The following is a 17,360-nucleotide window of genomic DNA, read 5'->3' on the forward strand; positions in this document are numbered from 1 at the left end:
TGGTCATCCCTGCATTCCTGTTACGCCTTCTTTCCTTATTAGGCAGATTACTCATGATCAAATGCCCACTGACAGAAGCCTGCCAAAGCGTGAATTTACATCTTTTGGAAACAATATTCATATATTAACAACCAACCTTATTTATATAACTATTTATTTAATTATTTATCAAAATAGTATTGAAGAATTCAACTTGCTACTATTATTATAAATGAATTATCAATTCATTGTATGTAAAAAGGTGGTAAGATTATCGTTTTCCTGTGAGAAAAAAAAATGGCTATCACGACATCCTTTTTTTCTGAATGCATTGTTGTCCCTGTGCAAAGTCTCAGTGAGAAAGTTGCAGAAACCAGCTACCTTTCTTCACATGTGATACAACTGTTACATTTTAGAGTGGATGCACAAGTTTTGTTTAAGTTAACAATAAGACAAAACTAGGTTTTTGTATAGGTTTTATATACTATACCCTATAAAATTGAGGTCTGAATGGTAATCGTGTTCATGACCGCCACAGTTATTCAATAAATTTGTTATAAATGGTCCTTTGATTTTATAAAAAATTATTGTAAGTAAATAAATAAATAATATTAATTTTTGTCATCAATAATTTTATTACCTTATTATATTATTAATATTATTATTTTAATTGGATAGTTATTGGGGAGAAATATTTAAGAATAGAAAGGGCTTGTTTTTTAAAATTATTATGACGCTTAGATGATCAACGTCGTCTTCTTGAATAGATTGTATGTTTATATGGTGGTGAATATTTTCCTCTTCCCCGGTCTGTACCTCATTTTCACGTGATGTCTGACCTATGCGCTCAGACATCTGCATCCTCTTGTCACCTGTTCTCTCTCTTCTAAAACGCAAAAACCCCATTCCTAGTTTCCCACACCCTTGTAGCCCAACGGAGCGTATCAAATGGACATTTCCCCAATTGTTTTATCAACACTCCAAAATCCTCATTCAGCTTCGCCACCCTGATCTGAGGTTGCTCCAACAATGCCCAACACAAACCATCCCTTCTTCCCATTACTGTTCCTGATTCTGCTCCTGCTCCTCCACGCTTCTTCCTACGCACATTCCTCCCAACTCCAACGTCGTCATATTCCGCCGTTAGTGTTCACAGACGCCCACGCCCTCCTCGCCTTCAAACTTAAAGCCGACGTAAACGATCACCTTGACTTCTCCCCCCTCACGCGCGGCCTCCGCTTCTGCACGTGGCAGGGCGTCCAATGCAACGGCCCCAAAGTAGAGCGTCTCCTTCTCCAGGGCTTAGATCTCGGCGGCGTTTGGGCTCCAAACACACTCACGCGTCTCGACCAGCTCCGAGTCCTCAGTTTACAGAACAACTCACTCACGGGAACCATCCCGGACCTCACCGCTCTCTTCAATCTCAAAAGCATCTTCCTCGACAACAACCAATTCACCGGTTCTCTCCCTCCCTCGCTCTTCTCTCTCCACCGTCTACGCAACTTGGATTTCTCTCACAACAATCTCTCTGGACCTATCTCTGCTGCGTTCACTAACCTAGACCGTCTTCACACACTCCGTCTTAGTTATAATGCTTTTAGCGGTTCGATCCCTCCGTTTAACCAGTCCTCTCTTAGAATACTTGAAATCTCCCGCAACAACCTCTCCGGCGCGATTCCGGTGACGCCGACGCTATTTCGTTTTCCGCCGTCTTCCTTCGCGTTCAACCCTAACCTCTGCGGCGAAATCATCCGCGTGCAATGCCGCCCTGCGCAGCCTTTCTTCGGGCCCGCGGGGCCACCTAAGACGCCGCTCGGTCAGAGCGCGCAGGTGCACGGCGTCAGTGGCTTAATCCGACAGCCGTACGAGAAGAAGCGGCGCGACCGGCGGGCGGTGATAATCGGATTCTCCGCCGGCGTGTTCGTTCTAGTTTGTTCGCTGGTGTGCTTCGCGGCGGCGGTGAGGAAGCAGAGGAGCCGATGCAAGAAGGACCAGCGGTGCGGGATGATGGCGGCGGATGCGGAGGCAGCGGCGGTGATGCGGATGGAGATGGAAAGAGAGTTGGAAGAGAAGGTGAAGAGAGCGGAGGTGGCGAAGAGTGGAAGTTTGGTATTCTGTGCGGGTGAGGCGCAGGTGTATACGCTGGACCAGTTGATGAAGGGTTCCGCGGAGCTTTTAGGGAGAGGGTGTTTGGGAACCACTTACAAGGCGGCACTTGATAACCGTCTGATGGTGACGGTGAAGCGCCTTGATGCGGGGAAAATGGCTTCCCATGCAACGAAGGAAGTGTTCGAGCGACACATGGAATCCGTGGGTGCGCTTCGACACCCCAATTTGGTTCCTCTCAGGGCCTATTTCCAGGCCAAGCAAGAGAGGCTCATTATCTATGACTTTCAGCCCAACGGCAGTCTCTTCTCCCTCATACACGGTATGCTACCCTTCTCAAACTCACTGAGTTAGTGAACGAGTCACCTTCGCCACTTGACTCGTTTCACCCATTTTTAAATTTTACTAATAATAACAAAATTATTACATGTGTTTTTGCTTACTGCGTTTTATTGATGCGAGCAAAAGATTGTGCGTGGAAAGTTTTTGAAATTCTCTTTTGCATGTGATTGCATTTTTGGATTTGATAGCGGTTAAGCTGAGAATCTTGTTGACTAGTGAGTACGTGGGAATAGGAGTTGCTTTTGTTATATGTGAATCATTGGATTATTTTAAGATTGGACGGGGAATTTGAATTTTTAATTAAACAAAGCAAGGGTCTATTGGCTACTGAATAGTCTTTTTGAATTGTCTGGTCCGTGTCGTTTAGCCAGCTGTTTTCTAGCACCTTTCTTTTTTTCGGTTCTATCCCTGTGTAAGTGATGAGGACAGATGCTATCACTCCAGGAATGCTTTTTCTTTGTAACACCAGCTAATAGATAGCAATGGTATTTTTTTTTTTTCTTACTTGGTATTTGGACTTTGGCAGTTGGGGCGGGTAGCTTGTTAATTGTATTGGCAGATTCCTGTTGAATTGAGGACAGGTAGATTCCATTGAAAGGTAAAGATGGGCATCACTGTGTGGGGCTGATGATGGTACAAGCATTCATAAACCATTAAATCTTTATATCCGTTGGCCGTATGCAGGCGGTGGAACCCAAGGTGGTCGGTGATTTTAAATTGCTGACGTTTATCTAATCCTTGTCCTTCTGATGACCCTACTTCTGTTTTTTCTGCTTCTATCGCTCCTACTGTATTTCCTCGGTGAAAACTGTGAGATTGGTAAAGTGATCCCGGTGGGCTTCGGTGTTGAATCAAATTCCGCTAGATGCCCCACCAAACTGCATTCAATCAATCAACTACCAATATTTATACCTAATTTCATATTTCTTTTTATCTTTTCTATCAGCATAGGCTTGATTGTTACTTTATTTTCCTATTATGCTTTGCCAAAATGGGTAATCCAATAATACATACCTTAATGGGGTGATTCATGCTCAGACACATAATTAACTAACATAACATTAAAGGAGAAATAATGTGTTGATAATTGGTAAATTTTTGCGCAGGATCGAGATCAAGCAGGGCAAGGCCATTACACTGGACATCATGCTTGAAAATAGCAGAGGACGTAGCACAAGGTCTGGCCTTCATCCACCAGGCATGGAGACTGGTCCATGGCAATCTCAAGTCCTCCAATGTCCTTCTTGGACCTGATTTCGAGGCATGCATCACAGATTACTGCCTCTCCGTGTTGACACATCCATCCACATTTGATGAAGATGGCGATTCAGCAGCGTACAGAGCTCCAGAGACTCGCAACCCCAATCATCAGCCAACCCACAAATCCGATGTTTATGCGTATGGCGTTTTGTTGCTTGAGCTTCTGACTGGGAAATTTCCAGCGGAGCTTCCATTTATGGTTCCTGGTGACATGTCAAGTTGGGTGAGGTCCATCAGGGATGACAATGGGGGCGAAGATAGCAGAATGGACATGCTTCTTCAGGTGGCTACAACTTGTAGCTTGACCTCACCGGAGCAGAGACCAACTATGTGGCAGGTCTTGAAGATGTTGCAGGAAATCAAAGAGATTGTACTATTGGAGGATAGCAGTGAATTGGAACTGCGCATTGGTGATGATGCCATGCCTTAGTCGTATTCTATTTTATTTTTCCAAAAATTTTCGGTTTAATTATGTGATAAACGGTGGATAGAAGGACAAAAGATTAGTAAACTGGGGTAAAAGATTTAAGAAAGAAATCCATAAATTATACTTTGTTGTACTACTTAAATAGACTTTACCATCTTGGTAGATTGTGGAGGGTTCATAACGTCCCATTTTGGGCTTGTATATTGCTGCTGTGTTGTCCAAAGTCAAGTTTAGAGTAAATATTTTCATTCTTTTTTTTTTTCAGAGTTTTTGTTCTTTAGTGGTATTATCAGTTAAGGGATGATTTACCTAAAAGACCGGTTGTTGTAAGTTAATGGTCAATTGTTTGCTGGTTGTTGTAAGTCTTTGAAATTGCTTTTTTTTTATAAAATGTGATTCCTTAGAGTATGGTTTTTATATTTTAATCAATTAATTAGTTAGTATTTCAAAAATTGTACGGTTTGGAATTTAAATAGATTAAATTGAAAAAGAAAAGAGCATGTAGAATTAATAATTAAACCACAGGTATGATTTTTTTTAATTGTAGGAAAATATAAAAGAAAATTAAAATCAACATTACAAATAAAATGAAAAGACAACTTTTATTGCCTAATCTACATTATGCGAAAATGATAGAAGTTTGTAAATCTCCCTATAAATATCATGAATTTGCTTGAAATTGGTTAAATGTTGTGATACATCTTAATTGACGATGACAAAAGTTTATTAACAGCACGTTGACTTATCCCAGCCCAAAATGTAACCAGTCTCATACACAGTTCAAAAAATGCATACATTTTTTTAAATTAATACAATAGAAATCCAAATTATGAAATATCTATTTCAAAAATCTTTTAAGAAAACTTATTAGACTTCTCACTCATATGTAATCCTTAAAATTCACTGGTGAATTAATCTTTTAAAATCTCAATTCAATTCAATACGCGTAGTAGGAGGTTTACGATAAGATAGGACAGTAGCTTACGTTGTTATTATACAATCTGTATGGTAAAATATCTTTCAATATAGCAGCTAACGTTCTTTACACACACGACGCACTAGAGAACTAAAAAACTACACAGGAATTTCCTTATGTGACAAATGCTACAACATAGAACCTATCAACAAAAATCAATTTGCTTAAACACAATAGGACCGTAAGAGCCTGCAATAAAGAATAAAATACACAATAAGCTTCCCAAGACTTGACAAAAGAATCTTTCTTTTGTTTCTTGTACTGTTAGTATGAACAGACTATTTTCCAAGATAGTTTGTCTGTCCAGAATCTACGATTTCTTCAAGCAAGCGACATCTTCGTTTTTCATTATTTGGGTAATTCTGTCCGAACATTACATTGCAACATACCTCCAAGATGATCCATATGCACAAAATTATGGCAAAATTTCCAAGATCTGGACAGCATTATTCAAGACTGGCAGGTATATACATTTCTTCAGCAACCAATTATATTACACTGTTGCAAGAAACGACGAATGTCAGATCAGTACCATATTAGACTTTTTTGGATAATAGTGTTCGAGTAATATATAACTAATAATTAGCACAGAATATGGACAAAAATGAATTGAAAGGTCGGATGTGTATTCGTTTAAAGAATATTGGACTACATAATTTTTCGAGACCAGAAGTTTGGCAGTGGTTTGCACGAAGTTTTAACTAAAGACAAATTTAAAAAAGAATGGTTACCACTAATTACCTGCACCTAGTGCTCTGTTATTTCCAATGCCATGTGTCTAGGATAATTCTTGTGGTTCGAAAAATACCGAGCCACACGAACTGGGCTGATCGTAAAACAGATCACCTGATACGTGGCAAAACCTGTGAGCGTGGTTTTGTTCTCATGATCGTCTCATCACTATGTCGTATCCATTCTGAAAGTCTCCATGGTTTCTGCCATTTCCACTTGAACTGTAGCAGCCACTGATGATGACTTCTTTTCCACCTCCATAACTTTCCAGAAGCTTGTCCTACCATTGCTAGTTTTTTCATTGACAGGTGTCCGATGGGTATCATCTACATTAACAGTAAATTCACAACCGTATTCAATAAAATCCGTAAACCAGTTCAATGAAGATTAACTTTTAACTTACCCTTTTACCCTGATCAACAAATGCTGCCGATTCCCTCACCAACCCATTGGCAACCCCTGGCGTGTATTTTAGCTGTTTAGGCACTGGCATAGACATTGGAGATAAAGGTCCTTTCACGTCTTCAGCTTGTTGTTTCAATGGATTTGGGGAGTCACCCTGTTGAAGTTGAGTGATAAATTAAGTAGCTAACTACTTGCAAAGGAAGCAATAACTTGATAACCACTGCTATGATCTACAAAAGTAAAATAACGCAACCAAAAGTTTGCTGCACCCACCACAAAATATCAGCTGCAATTCATCACGACAATAATTAGCAGAATCCTAAGGGAGGATGGTTCTGACTCATGATAAACTATGAAGCTATTAGAATTATAGTTTAAGAAATGTAATGACAGGATAGAACCAACGAATAGCGTGATAGGGCAAAGAGAAGGGGAAAGGGAGCGCAGAGAAAGAGAGGAGAAAGCAACACAGAGAAGAGGAGAGAAGAAGCTACAGAAAACTGGAACCCAACAGTGGGAACCACATGTATTCAGATATGAGAAAAAGATTACAATGTTTGTCTTGATTATTTGTTATTACTTGCAATTCGTATTTATAGGAATTGGCAGCTAGGTTAAAAAAACAGAAAACAACTAAACTATCAGTGTTATAACATGCAACATGATTGTCCTTTGCTACTACTAATTACTATAAACTTTTATACTAAATAGATGTTAACCTTCAACTTGTGTTAATGAGGAATTGAAACTTTGGTCAAGCTTTGCACTTGTAAAACAACAAATAGGAAGTGGCTGATGGTGGAATACAACTTTTGTTTCACTCTAGCCAAATAATATTGTCTCTCCTGGTCACCAAGAGGTGTGATGAACTAACGACCTTTTATGTGATACCCAATAAATGAAGAACCTAAGGTACGCTAACAAAGTTAATACTACTATAAGCCTAATTTTTTTCTCTTCGACTTAGTCAGGTGCCTGGATCCGACACTTTGACAGATAACACTACAATTATTATTATTCTTTTAAATCCCAGTCGGTTTTGGCTTGAATCTACTCTAGAACCAATCAAATCCTAAATCCAAAACTTGCCGAGCACCACTCAAAATCAACAACTAGTTATAGGCTTAGTTAGCAGACGACTCAACAATTAGTTATATATTTATTTTCATATTTGATTCTCGCTTGAATCTATTATAGAATCCATCCAATCCTAAATCTAATTTTGCACTGTTCACATCCAGGGAGCAGCACTCATTCCATATTTAGGCACCAAAGTATATCTCCAGAATGTCTCCCAAAATCATAGGCTTCTTATTGGCATATAATGCCTGACCGAGTAGCAATAGTCTTACCAAAGGTGGTGTAGCCAATGTGCTTCCATTAGCTTGCTCTCTCACTTTTAGTTCCTTTTCAACTTCTTTTCTCTTCATCTCACTTTGCCGTAAGAGACCAACAAGTTCTTTTATTTGATCTTTCATTTCCCTGATCTCCATGTCCTTCTCCCAGAGTTGGCACCTATTGTCAACGCAGAAATTCATACTTCAAATTTTAACGGTATACAGTATCACAATTGTGCCTTGTTCAATTAGAAAACTGTTTGGTTATCTTATTTATAGAGAATTGAAAGAAAAAAATATATTAATGATCGAGAGAAACGGTATAGGTCAAAGCACCTAGCATCTGCAACAGAATTAAACATATATTGAAGCAAATTCTTGGCTTCTCCCATTGAACGCAATTGATTCCAGCGTCCACGATTAGAGAAGGCCCTTTCTCGTTCTTCTGCCTCAGAAAGTTGAGAAGCCATTGCCACAAGCGAATTAGATGATATACTCAGCATGTTCTCAAGTGAAGCTATTCTGGCCATTCTTGCATTTGGTGACATTGAGGATGCCCTGGGAGATACAATTTTAAAAGCAGCCAGGAAAACATATGTTATCCTTCATATATTCTATGCATCATTACCTCAAAGATCAAATATTTTTGAGAACTTAAGAGGAAGAATTGACAAATTAACTTAACTTTTTTTCAAAAGAAATAGTACCTGGCAAATCCATTCTTTCTTGGAGGACTGAGACCCTTTGCAGCAAACTCATTTACTTGCTTCAGCATAGCTAATTCTTCTGCAAGGGCAGCTCGCCTGAAGATTGCACCATAATATTATAGACTATCCAATATAGATAAACCAAAAAAAAAAAAAAAAACAAGTACTGGACGTGTGTTACATACACTTGGCTCTGTTTCTCATACTCAAAACGGACTTCGTGCTCCTTTACCATGACTTCTAGCTCATGATCAAGCCACCGTTGTAAAGACTTCTCATTGCTCTAAACATGAAGCTCAAAAACTTTGTTAAGACCACATGATATTAAAGCAAATCTAAGAGAAAGAAGGAGAGCTCATTACCTGACCATTTGTTCCACTTCCATTCGTTGTAACTGAAAGATGAAAAATAATTAGAAAAATAACAAAAGAGTAAATGCAATGATACTACCATGCAATTCATTAATAGACAGTTTTTTCTATTTAGACATTTTAAAAGCACATCACATTTAAGCCACACATGACTTTTTAATATCCCATACGGGTGAAAATATAAAAACTTAAAAATAAGCATCATCCGTCCATGCAAAAAAAAAAAAAAAAATCACACCTGAAGTCTCTCGGCCGGAAGTTTTACGTGCTTCTAACAACTCCTTTAACCTCTTGGTAGCCATCGCAGCTTCTTCAGTTTTTCTCTGAAGAACCTGAAAGATATACATACTTTGCATCAGTCTTGACAACCACAAAAGTCACAAAAATAGAAAGATGTTTTATTCAACTTAAAAACAAGCACTGACTTTCTGTATATTATTTTAAAATCGAGTAAACACTTATGAAATGCATGCATTCAACTTCCTTTTTGAACATGATTTATTTTGGGGAAAACCTTTTCGAAGATAGTGCATCAGTTTCCTAAATCTGCTTATGTTATCATTCTCACATGTAACCTACTTTGCAAATAACTCTGCATAATTGATTAAGTTAACTGACACGATACCATGCAACAGCAATTTGGTTACCTAGGCAATTCGTTCCATCTTGCAGTTCAAGAATAAAGACTTCAATGCATTATAGCATATTCTCTTTTCTTTCCATAACCTTTATTTGAATAAAAAGCTCAAACATAAAATAGAAAGGCAGACTTTAACAGTCTCTTGGTAATTAACACGTGCCACATGCAAAAAGTTCCCTAACTCCCTGCTAAATAAAGCCACTGGGTAGGACGGGGCGAACTGTCCCACCAGTTTCCTCAGTCTTGATATTTATCCATAATGTAAACAAAACCATCATTCTTGAAGATTAAAAATTATTAAGAATTTGAGTTAAGCAATTTTCTCAATATCAAAGTTCAAAGTGTATCTATTGCTAAAAAGTACGCATACATTTTAAATGCTTGCAGGAGTAAACGCTTAGGGGAGACCAGCCTTTAAATGCTTAAAACCAGTCCAATTTGCCAAAACATATCAAAACTCAATTTCATATCGCATATTAGATTAATTTTACATTGAAAAGCAAAACCACTATCTAAAAAATAGTAGCAATGAAACCACTTAGAAATACTTGCCAATTTTTGCCGCTGATTTAAAGCTTGCAGCTTGTGTCTTTCATACTCATTTCTTCTTCCCTCCTTCTTTAACTGTTTTGCAAAGAAAAAGTAATCAATTATCATGTTTACAGTAAATATATGAAGTGATCATGGCCTCTACATCTAACTTCTTTATTTGTTATTTGCAAACTTTTGAGTTGTCAGATCTGAAACTTTCAATTATGCATGAATTGATGTTTATTATTTTACAAAGAAACATCAAATTAGTAATGAAGTAAACATTTCAATTTGGGGAAAAAAAACTAAAGCATTTCAAGATGTCTATTCAGTTAATTGAAAAAATAAAAAGCTTGTCATACTTGCAACAACTCTTTCTCTCTTGAAGCCTTCCACTGCCGAAACTGTTCTGATTCTTGTTTTATCCTTTGCTGCAATTGAACCTGCAATATTATTCAGGTTATAACAGAGATAATATATTAAGAGATTTTTATAACCTTGATTTGAAGAAATACAACAGTCAACCTTTTGAGCCTTTATACACTGTATTTCATCTTGCAGTCTCTTTGCTGCTTCATCACTTTTTTGCTTTTGTTTCAGAAGCTGGACCTGACTCTCTTGCTTCTTCTTCAGATCCATAATCTTTTGGGCAGAATTTTGAAAAGAAAATTAGTAATTTAGAATATCTTTCAATTTAAATCTGAAGCTGAAAATAAATTTAAATATTAATGCGAAAATGGAGAATGAAGCACCTGTGCTTCAAGCGCTTTCAATTTTTGGGCATGAATATCCTCTAATTTCTGTGTTTGTCCATCAGAATTGGCAGCGAGATTTTCAACTTCTGCCAAAAGACAATCTCTCTCTCGCTGCATTCATAAATCAAGTGCATAAATGAATATTATTTTTTTTTGTAGCGTAAAATAAATTTGCAATAACTTTTATCGAACCTGCACTACTCTCTTCTCATCTTCCAATTCCGTTATCTTTCTACCAAAATGCTGCTTGAGTACTTCGGCATCAGATATTCCAAAAAGCTTCATCTCGGACTGCCCAGATATTAATACAAAAATGTAAATTAATAAAATACGAGACAGGAGAAGATATGGAAGAAATTTCTACGAGAGCCTAATTATAACGTTTGTAAAAGAAACATTTTACAGCTTTAGTGATATGTTTTTGCTTTTGTTTCTCTTGTTAAATTATTAAGCTCCCGTATGATAAGATAATCTGATAATTTTCAGTAGCATAACAACCTTAGAAGATATGTGCATTAGTTACAAAAAAATGGATTCAAGTATAACACAAGTGGGAACCGTATTAAGCATCAGAAATAAGTTTCTCACAATAAGGTTCACAAAATTATAGAAAAGAAGTTGCTCATGGTTCATAAAAATACACTATTGATTGATGCATAGTGTGTCACGGGTATGTATTCACATAGACTCTGCAACAACCTCTTTCTGCTGCAAGCGTTTATTCAATTCATGTAACTCTCTATCCATACTATTCTGCAGAAGTGTGTGCTCCCACTCTTTCGCTACTTCTTCAATTTCCCTAGAATCACCTGCTAAAATGGTACATAGCACCCTGAATCATTGCAGTTCAAACCACATTTGATTAAATAGCAGCAACAATATTTTAGAAATGCCAAAGAAGAGGCTTACCCACTGTTTCACTCATTGGATACTCAGCTTCTATGATTGGTAAGCTCCTCTTAATTGCATCAGTCTTCACAATGTATGTGTTACCATCCTGAAAAATAGTTTTAAACCACGCATGCATACATTATCAAGCCAATATCCTGAACTCACTTCATTAAGTGGACTGTAGATACCACGATGAGATGAAAGGACAAACATACGCATAAAAACAGAAACTGAGAAAAATATCCTTAGTTGAATATGAAAAGTAAGACATAGTAAGAGAGACATACATAAGCTTCCCTTTCACCTGGTTCTACAATAGAACATCTACTACGGTATTCATGAAGTTCACGGCAAAGATCTTCATTAGCGGCTTCAAGCCAAGCAATCCTTTCCTTAAGGACCTATATAATAAGTTATAAAATTATTATATTTATGATAATGCAAATCATCCATGGTACTATTAGCCCATTGTAGGAAGTATATTGAATAATCAGGACATCACTTAAGATTGAAGTTATTTGGATCCAACTACCTGAACTTCCTCAGAAGAGCCACCAGCTCGAGCACAAAGTTCTGCCTGCAAATACTCTAGCTGTTGTCGCATTTTTAGCATCTCATTGGACATGGGGTCTCTATTGATCTACAGAAGAATCAATAAGCAAACATAAATCGAAATAAAATTATCTCAATTTTTCCAAAAGAAAAGAACAGAACTTTTTTTGCAGATACTTACAACAGGCTTATTTTGGATATTGCGGGCACGATTTGCGTACTTCAAAGTGTTAAGGGTTTCCTCAGCATTAATATCAGCAGGACTTATGCAAGCTGACAGAAATATCGTTTTATGTAAGAAGTAAGAAGAAGAAGAAGAAGAAGAAGAGGCTAAAAAACAGATTGGCACCCTGAAGATTAGAAATTTTTCTTTGAAGCTAAATGTCACTTAAGATACCCAAGAAATGTAGAATTAATTGGAATACAAGAAACAAAGAGAAACAACTAACCAATCATGACAGTTCTGCTGTTACCTCCTAGTGAATCCTGCAGAATCATTTAACTTTCATCTTTAAATATAAAGTAATTAAACTAAAGATCAAAGAAAGAAAATGAAATACAAAATACTTACATACATATTTACTTTATATTAGCTTCTTTTATTAGCAATGATTATTTCTTTTCACCAAAGCAATTGTAATATTTCAGTTCAGAATCACCCAACATACCACTTGACCAACTTGTAGCCTCAAATCGAGATGTATAGGAGAAGGGACGGAAAAGGGACATAATTTGGAATACAAAATCTCAATTCTATTAGAGAGGAAGTGTAGGTATCAAACAAAATGGGCGCTGTCATAAGGACATTGGAGATGGACGATTTTTGAATCATGCAAGGGAACGATAATATGAAAATGAAGGAGTGCTAGGGGAAGGGGGCCTGATATTTTGGGGGAAGATTTGGGGTGTTGGCTGATGAGCCTTCTTTGATATATTGTATTCTTACAGAATTTCCTTTCTGCGGTATTTGTTTAAAGCTCATGCTGTGGAAGATATGGAATTATATGTTGTTGTTTTTGGAGAAATGACAAATAGAGGGCACAATGATTATTATCCAAACAAACTACCGTATACTTCATAATAAAGAAAAGTGAGTACAGAAAACAGAAAGGTGTGTATATAAAGATATCAAACCTGCAAAAGCCTAGTAAGTTTACTATCCCTATAAGGAACATGAACACCTTCCTTTCGCTTCTTTTCATCACCAAGTGCACTAATAACATTGCCAAGGGCTAGAAGGCCTCTGTTAATGTGAACTCCTGTTTGAAAGATTAAATGACTAGTGAATATGTTTTCTCAAAAGCATACTTAACTTATGGTGAAAAAATGTCCCTAACTAACCTTCCTTAAAACGCAGACCATCAGACCCTGTTCTTTTAGCTCGTTCTGATCCAGCAAGATCTACTAAGTGCAACTTGGCACAAAGATACTCTTCATTCATGGTATCATTTAAACCACTATCACCAGGAATATTCAGCTTTCGCATTTGTTCTAAGGTGATGGTGAAGATGGCATGAGATCGACTACACAAAAAGAAGAATAAGTAATAAAACTCCAGTAGAATAAACAGGAACAGCCGTTTGAGGCAAAACCTTTTTTTTATCATAGACCAGTACCAGGAAGTAAACTTTTTATGCTCTGATGTAAAAGTCTTTCACACTATCATTCAATCACATACTGCTGTGTATAATAAGTTTTTTGGCTTTTATAATAACTCTTTTTAAAGTTATAAAAACGATAATTTAGCGCATAGAAATAAAATATTCAGTTATTCACTAGTAACCAGAAATCCAAAAGTTAAAACATTTTTACATGGCTTATTATAAAGTCAGCCTTACTAAGATGCTTAAAAACAGCCGGAACACTTTAAAGGCGTATCCAATTTCATCATTTAGTTATAGGGTAGTTCAAAGAAGAGAAGAAAAATGAATTGTCAACCTGGATTGGTTGTTCATATTTGTGCTCCCAGTTGCCCTGCTCAATGATCCCTGTTCCAGGCAAGCAGCCATTTCCTTTAGTGTTGTTACACTGACTTCAGTGGATCCTGCAAGGGTGATGACACCATTCGATGTCTCACGAATTTGTATTGGTGGCTTCCCAGGAGTGGTCATTTTTCCTGAATGTCCATTTGCAGTTTCTGGTTTGCTCACGGAGGAGGGATCCAGCAAGTCTCTTACTTCTTCTTTAAGAATCTTTTCACAATTAAAAGTTATTGTCAGATACTTAATCTAAATGTTTTTTAACATATAATTTTTTTATTAGCTTCATTAAACTAAAGAACAATCAAATTATGAAACTCATGCTGCAAACAATAATGGACTGATCAACAAACCTCAATAAAAGACACATGCAACTGAAAATCAATCTGGTGCTTTAGGGTCCCAATTTTGCTAAACAAAACGTTCATAACTTGAGGTATTATTCCGGTTTGGAAACCATCTTTAAAGCCAGTTCCCATGGTGTACGTTTTCCCAGAACCTGTCTGCAGTAGACTGAAACTGTAAAATGCAAAAAGAGACCATTGTAGTGGCATGTAACTTCCGTTCACTTTCATAGTAACTATACCTGACCGTAAGCGAGAACAGTAGCGTTATATCCTTGAAACAAACCATCAACAAGGGGAGCAACACATTCTTCAAACATGGCACTTGAGGGAGAACCAGTGCTTCCATAAACATGATCAAATGTAAAGGAGTGAGCACCAATTTGTACCTGTATTATGGTGACAATTATTATTCCCCAGCCAAATTTTTAGCTACTTAAAAATATATTATTATTGGGTTCATTTTCCGATGACGGAGTCCCAGTGACTTGATATTTGGGTCTATGCAAATATGTAAGTTACATGAAAAATATACTGAACGCTAGCAGCTAGATTTCTTTGAAAATAAGAGAATGACTGACATATTCCACTGTAATAGTTTTATTAATAAGAAGAAGACGACGAAATTAGGACAAACTATTACAAAAAAAAAAATGAAGATGACAATATCGGAGAAAAAGGCAAAAAATAACGCAGCAAGCAATTGAACCGAGGTTCTGATGATACACAGAAACTAAAGAGCTATTTTTATTTCCTAAATCTCCCTGCCCTTGCTAATGAATCATCTTCAATTTGTGTGCCGTACCAAAGTTGTGAAGAATTAGTGAATTATTATCATAATACACACGCACACAAATATATATATATATATATATATATATATATATATATATATATATATATATATATATGTGTGTGTGTGTGTGTGTACTGTTCAAAACACTGTATCGTAGTAACTGCCGGGCTATGGATCGTACGAAAGAAAAGGTGAAACTGTAAAACTGGATAAAAGCCTTCTTCTCCTTCTCTCCTTCTCTCATTGAAAACACTAGATGAAATATAGCTACCAAAAACAAACCCTGTCTATTTCCCCAAAATAACGTTTCAGAAACTTACGAGTCAAGCCTATGCTAGAATGTCAGGAGTCAGAATAGACACAAGTCAAATATCTAAATTAGGTAAGTTTGTCAGATCACAAACAAAAGTAATTCCAAGCCCAAACTCTGTAACACATGTTTATAACGTAAGCAGTTTCGGATCCAGATCTCTCGCGGAAGAGGAAATTAATAGTAGCTAGACAGCGGAACTCAAACAGTGTCGACAGTCAACGACAATGCGCTTCGTTCATTTTCACATTCGCCAATGGCGAAGGTTAAACGACAGCATTGAGCTGAGAGTAAGTAAGTGCACCTGCGGCTTCCCAGAAACGACGGTGACGCAGTCTTTGCATCCTTGAAGCTTCTCATCGGCGATGAGTGGCCGAACATGGACCGCGACCTTGACGCAGCAATCTTCCCCTGCTTCCATGGGGAAGCAGCGTAGTAACAGAGAGACGCAGAGGGAGAGCGAATCGGAGACGAATTCGGTTGCTCGAGAAAGAAAGTGTGAGGAAGAGAGAGATTGACAGAGAGAGAGAGAGAGAACAAAAAAAAGAGAGTGTGTTCTCCGACAATGCTAGAGAGAGAAAGCAATATAATTAGAAGTGGAGAGAGAGGGCGTGTGGGAAAAAAGGGTAGTTGTGGAAACGAAAGGTTCTCATAAGCGAGCCGCGCCAGGCATCTGTAAGAACAACAACCACCATCATTTTCCCTTCACCTTCACTGCATTGTGGTCGCGTGCTTTCAACCTTTTCTCACCCTCTTTCCCAATTTACCCCTCCGCAACGACCCTGTCCAACTGTACTCCCGCATCAAAGTTTCTCTTCCCGCATTTACCATTTTACCCACACCCTCATTTTCTTAATCACCAAACAATCATTTTAATGTATGAAAGCGTATTTATTAAATTGTCCCATTAGTACGTCCAAAACTAAAAAGCTATTAAATAGATATCTCAAATATTCATTTCTTACATCGCTATTTTCTCATTCTACATTTTCCTTTCAACACACCATTAAGAAGCTAAAATAATGGAACTCTTTACTTAACACGTTTTTTTAGCGTTCTAGTTGTTCTACTTACATCTATAAAAATCTGTTTTTTTTTTCCGAAAAAGGTATTTCTTAACAGAAATTCAGGCATTAATTATACTGTTTTGACAGATACTGTTTCATATATACACATTCATTTGACAAAACTTACCTTTTTTTCTGTTTAATAAATGTTCTTTTGTTCACATAAATATAGCAATGAAATACCTAATTGTATATATATTTAAGAGAAATGGTTAGGCGCAAACTAAAGAAAGTCTTGATTTGTTATTAATAAACCAAACTCGGGGGTATTATTTTTTTTTCTACAGTTATTCTTTTACTTTTGCAAAAGCTGTACAAAAAAAAAAGGATATTGGATGTGGTCCAAAATTTAGAAAAATGGTGGATGAATGAATTCACCTAATATTTTTACATCGAAAAAAATGAAAAAGTAAATGAAAGGGGCAGGACTTGAAAAAGATGAAGGCAGAGAAAATGGAAGAAAGCTAACGTAATCTAGTTGGGATGTGGATTTGAGAACAAAGGTAGGAAAAGGAATAACGCAACGCACAAAGCCACGTGACGCGGAACCACATACAGACACCATTATGGAGAGAAAGGAGGGAGGTTTGCGTCTTTGCCGGTACCCAGTCATCGTCACTCACGTCCACATTTCACAGGTGCCATAGTATTTGTATATTGCTTCTCATTTTCTTTTCTCTTTTTTTTCTCTCTCTGTGTTTGTGTTTGCATGGTCAAAAACATTTTATGCTTTTAACTTCTCATCCTACTTCCACGCACTTATGTTATATATGCCTCCACATTTTTCTCTCTTATTATCTGGGTACATGCTGCTACATTTTTAATTTGTCTTTCTTTCATTAATGAACTCTGT

General features: G+C 37.2%; 2 protein-coding genes across 3 annotated transcripts; one reads left to right on the forward strand and one right to left on the reverse strand.

Moving 5' to 3' along the window:
• The first annotated feature begins 714 nt into the window (after positions 1-714).
• LOC114164162 (probable inactive receptor kinase At5g67200) lies at positions 715-4,522 on the forward strand. The gene is made up of 2 exons (XM_028048710.1): positions 715-2,407; positions 3,534-4,522. Exons 1-2 carry the CDS (start codon positions 1,009-1,011, stop codon positions 4,115-4,117), a joined length of 1,983 nt encoding a protein of 660 aa, XP_027904511.1. The 5' UTR covers positions 715-1,008; the 3' UTR covers positions 4,118-4,522.
• A 558-nt stretch (positions 4,523-5,080) lies between these two features.
• On the reverse strand, positions 5,081-16,125 carry LOC114163194 (kinesin-like protein KIN-4A). 2 transcript variants are annotated; one of them, XM_028047352.1, is made up of 26 exons: positions 15,745-16,125; positions 14,577-14,723; positions 14,344-14,493; positions 13,950-14,203; positions 13,353-13,534; positions 13,146-13,270; positions 12,461-12,497; positions 12,193-12,284; positions 11,992-12,099; positions 11,747-11,860; positions 11,478-11,565; positions 11,268-11,377; positions 10,761-10,859; positions 10,566-10,679; positions 10,339-10,455; positions 10,176-10,256; positions 9,835-9,906; positions 8,881-8,974; positions 8,634-8,665; positions 8,457-8,554; positions 8,272-8,367; positions 7,901-8,122; positions 7,580-7,742; positions 6,226-6,381; positions 5,832-6,148; positions 5,081-5,588 (listed from the first exon to the last, which is right to left on the reverse strand). In XM_028047352.1, the coding sequence occupies exons 1-25, from the start codon at positions 15,859-15,861 to the stop codon at positions 5,933-5,935; spliced, it is 3,084 nt and encodes a 1,027-aa protein (XP_027903153.1). In that variant the 5' UTR covers positions 15,862-16,125; the 3' UTR covers positions 5,081-5,588; positions 5,832-5,932. The 2 variants fall into 2 exon arrangements, with proteins under 2 accessions (XP_027903153.1, XP_027903152.1); XM_028047351.1 differs by having other exon boundaries at positions 11,268-11,380.
• Positions 16,126-17,360: the final 1,235 nt, after the last annotated feature.

This window comes from Vigna unguiculata, chromosome 9, assembly GCF_004118075.2.
Source record: "Vigna unguiculata cultivar IT97K-499-35 chromosome 9, ASM411807v1, whole genome shotgun sequence".
NCBI classification, from domain to species: Eukaryota; Viridiplantae; Streptophyta; class Magnoliopsida; order Fabales; family Fabaceae; genus Vigna; species Vigna unguiculata.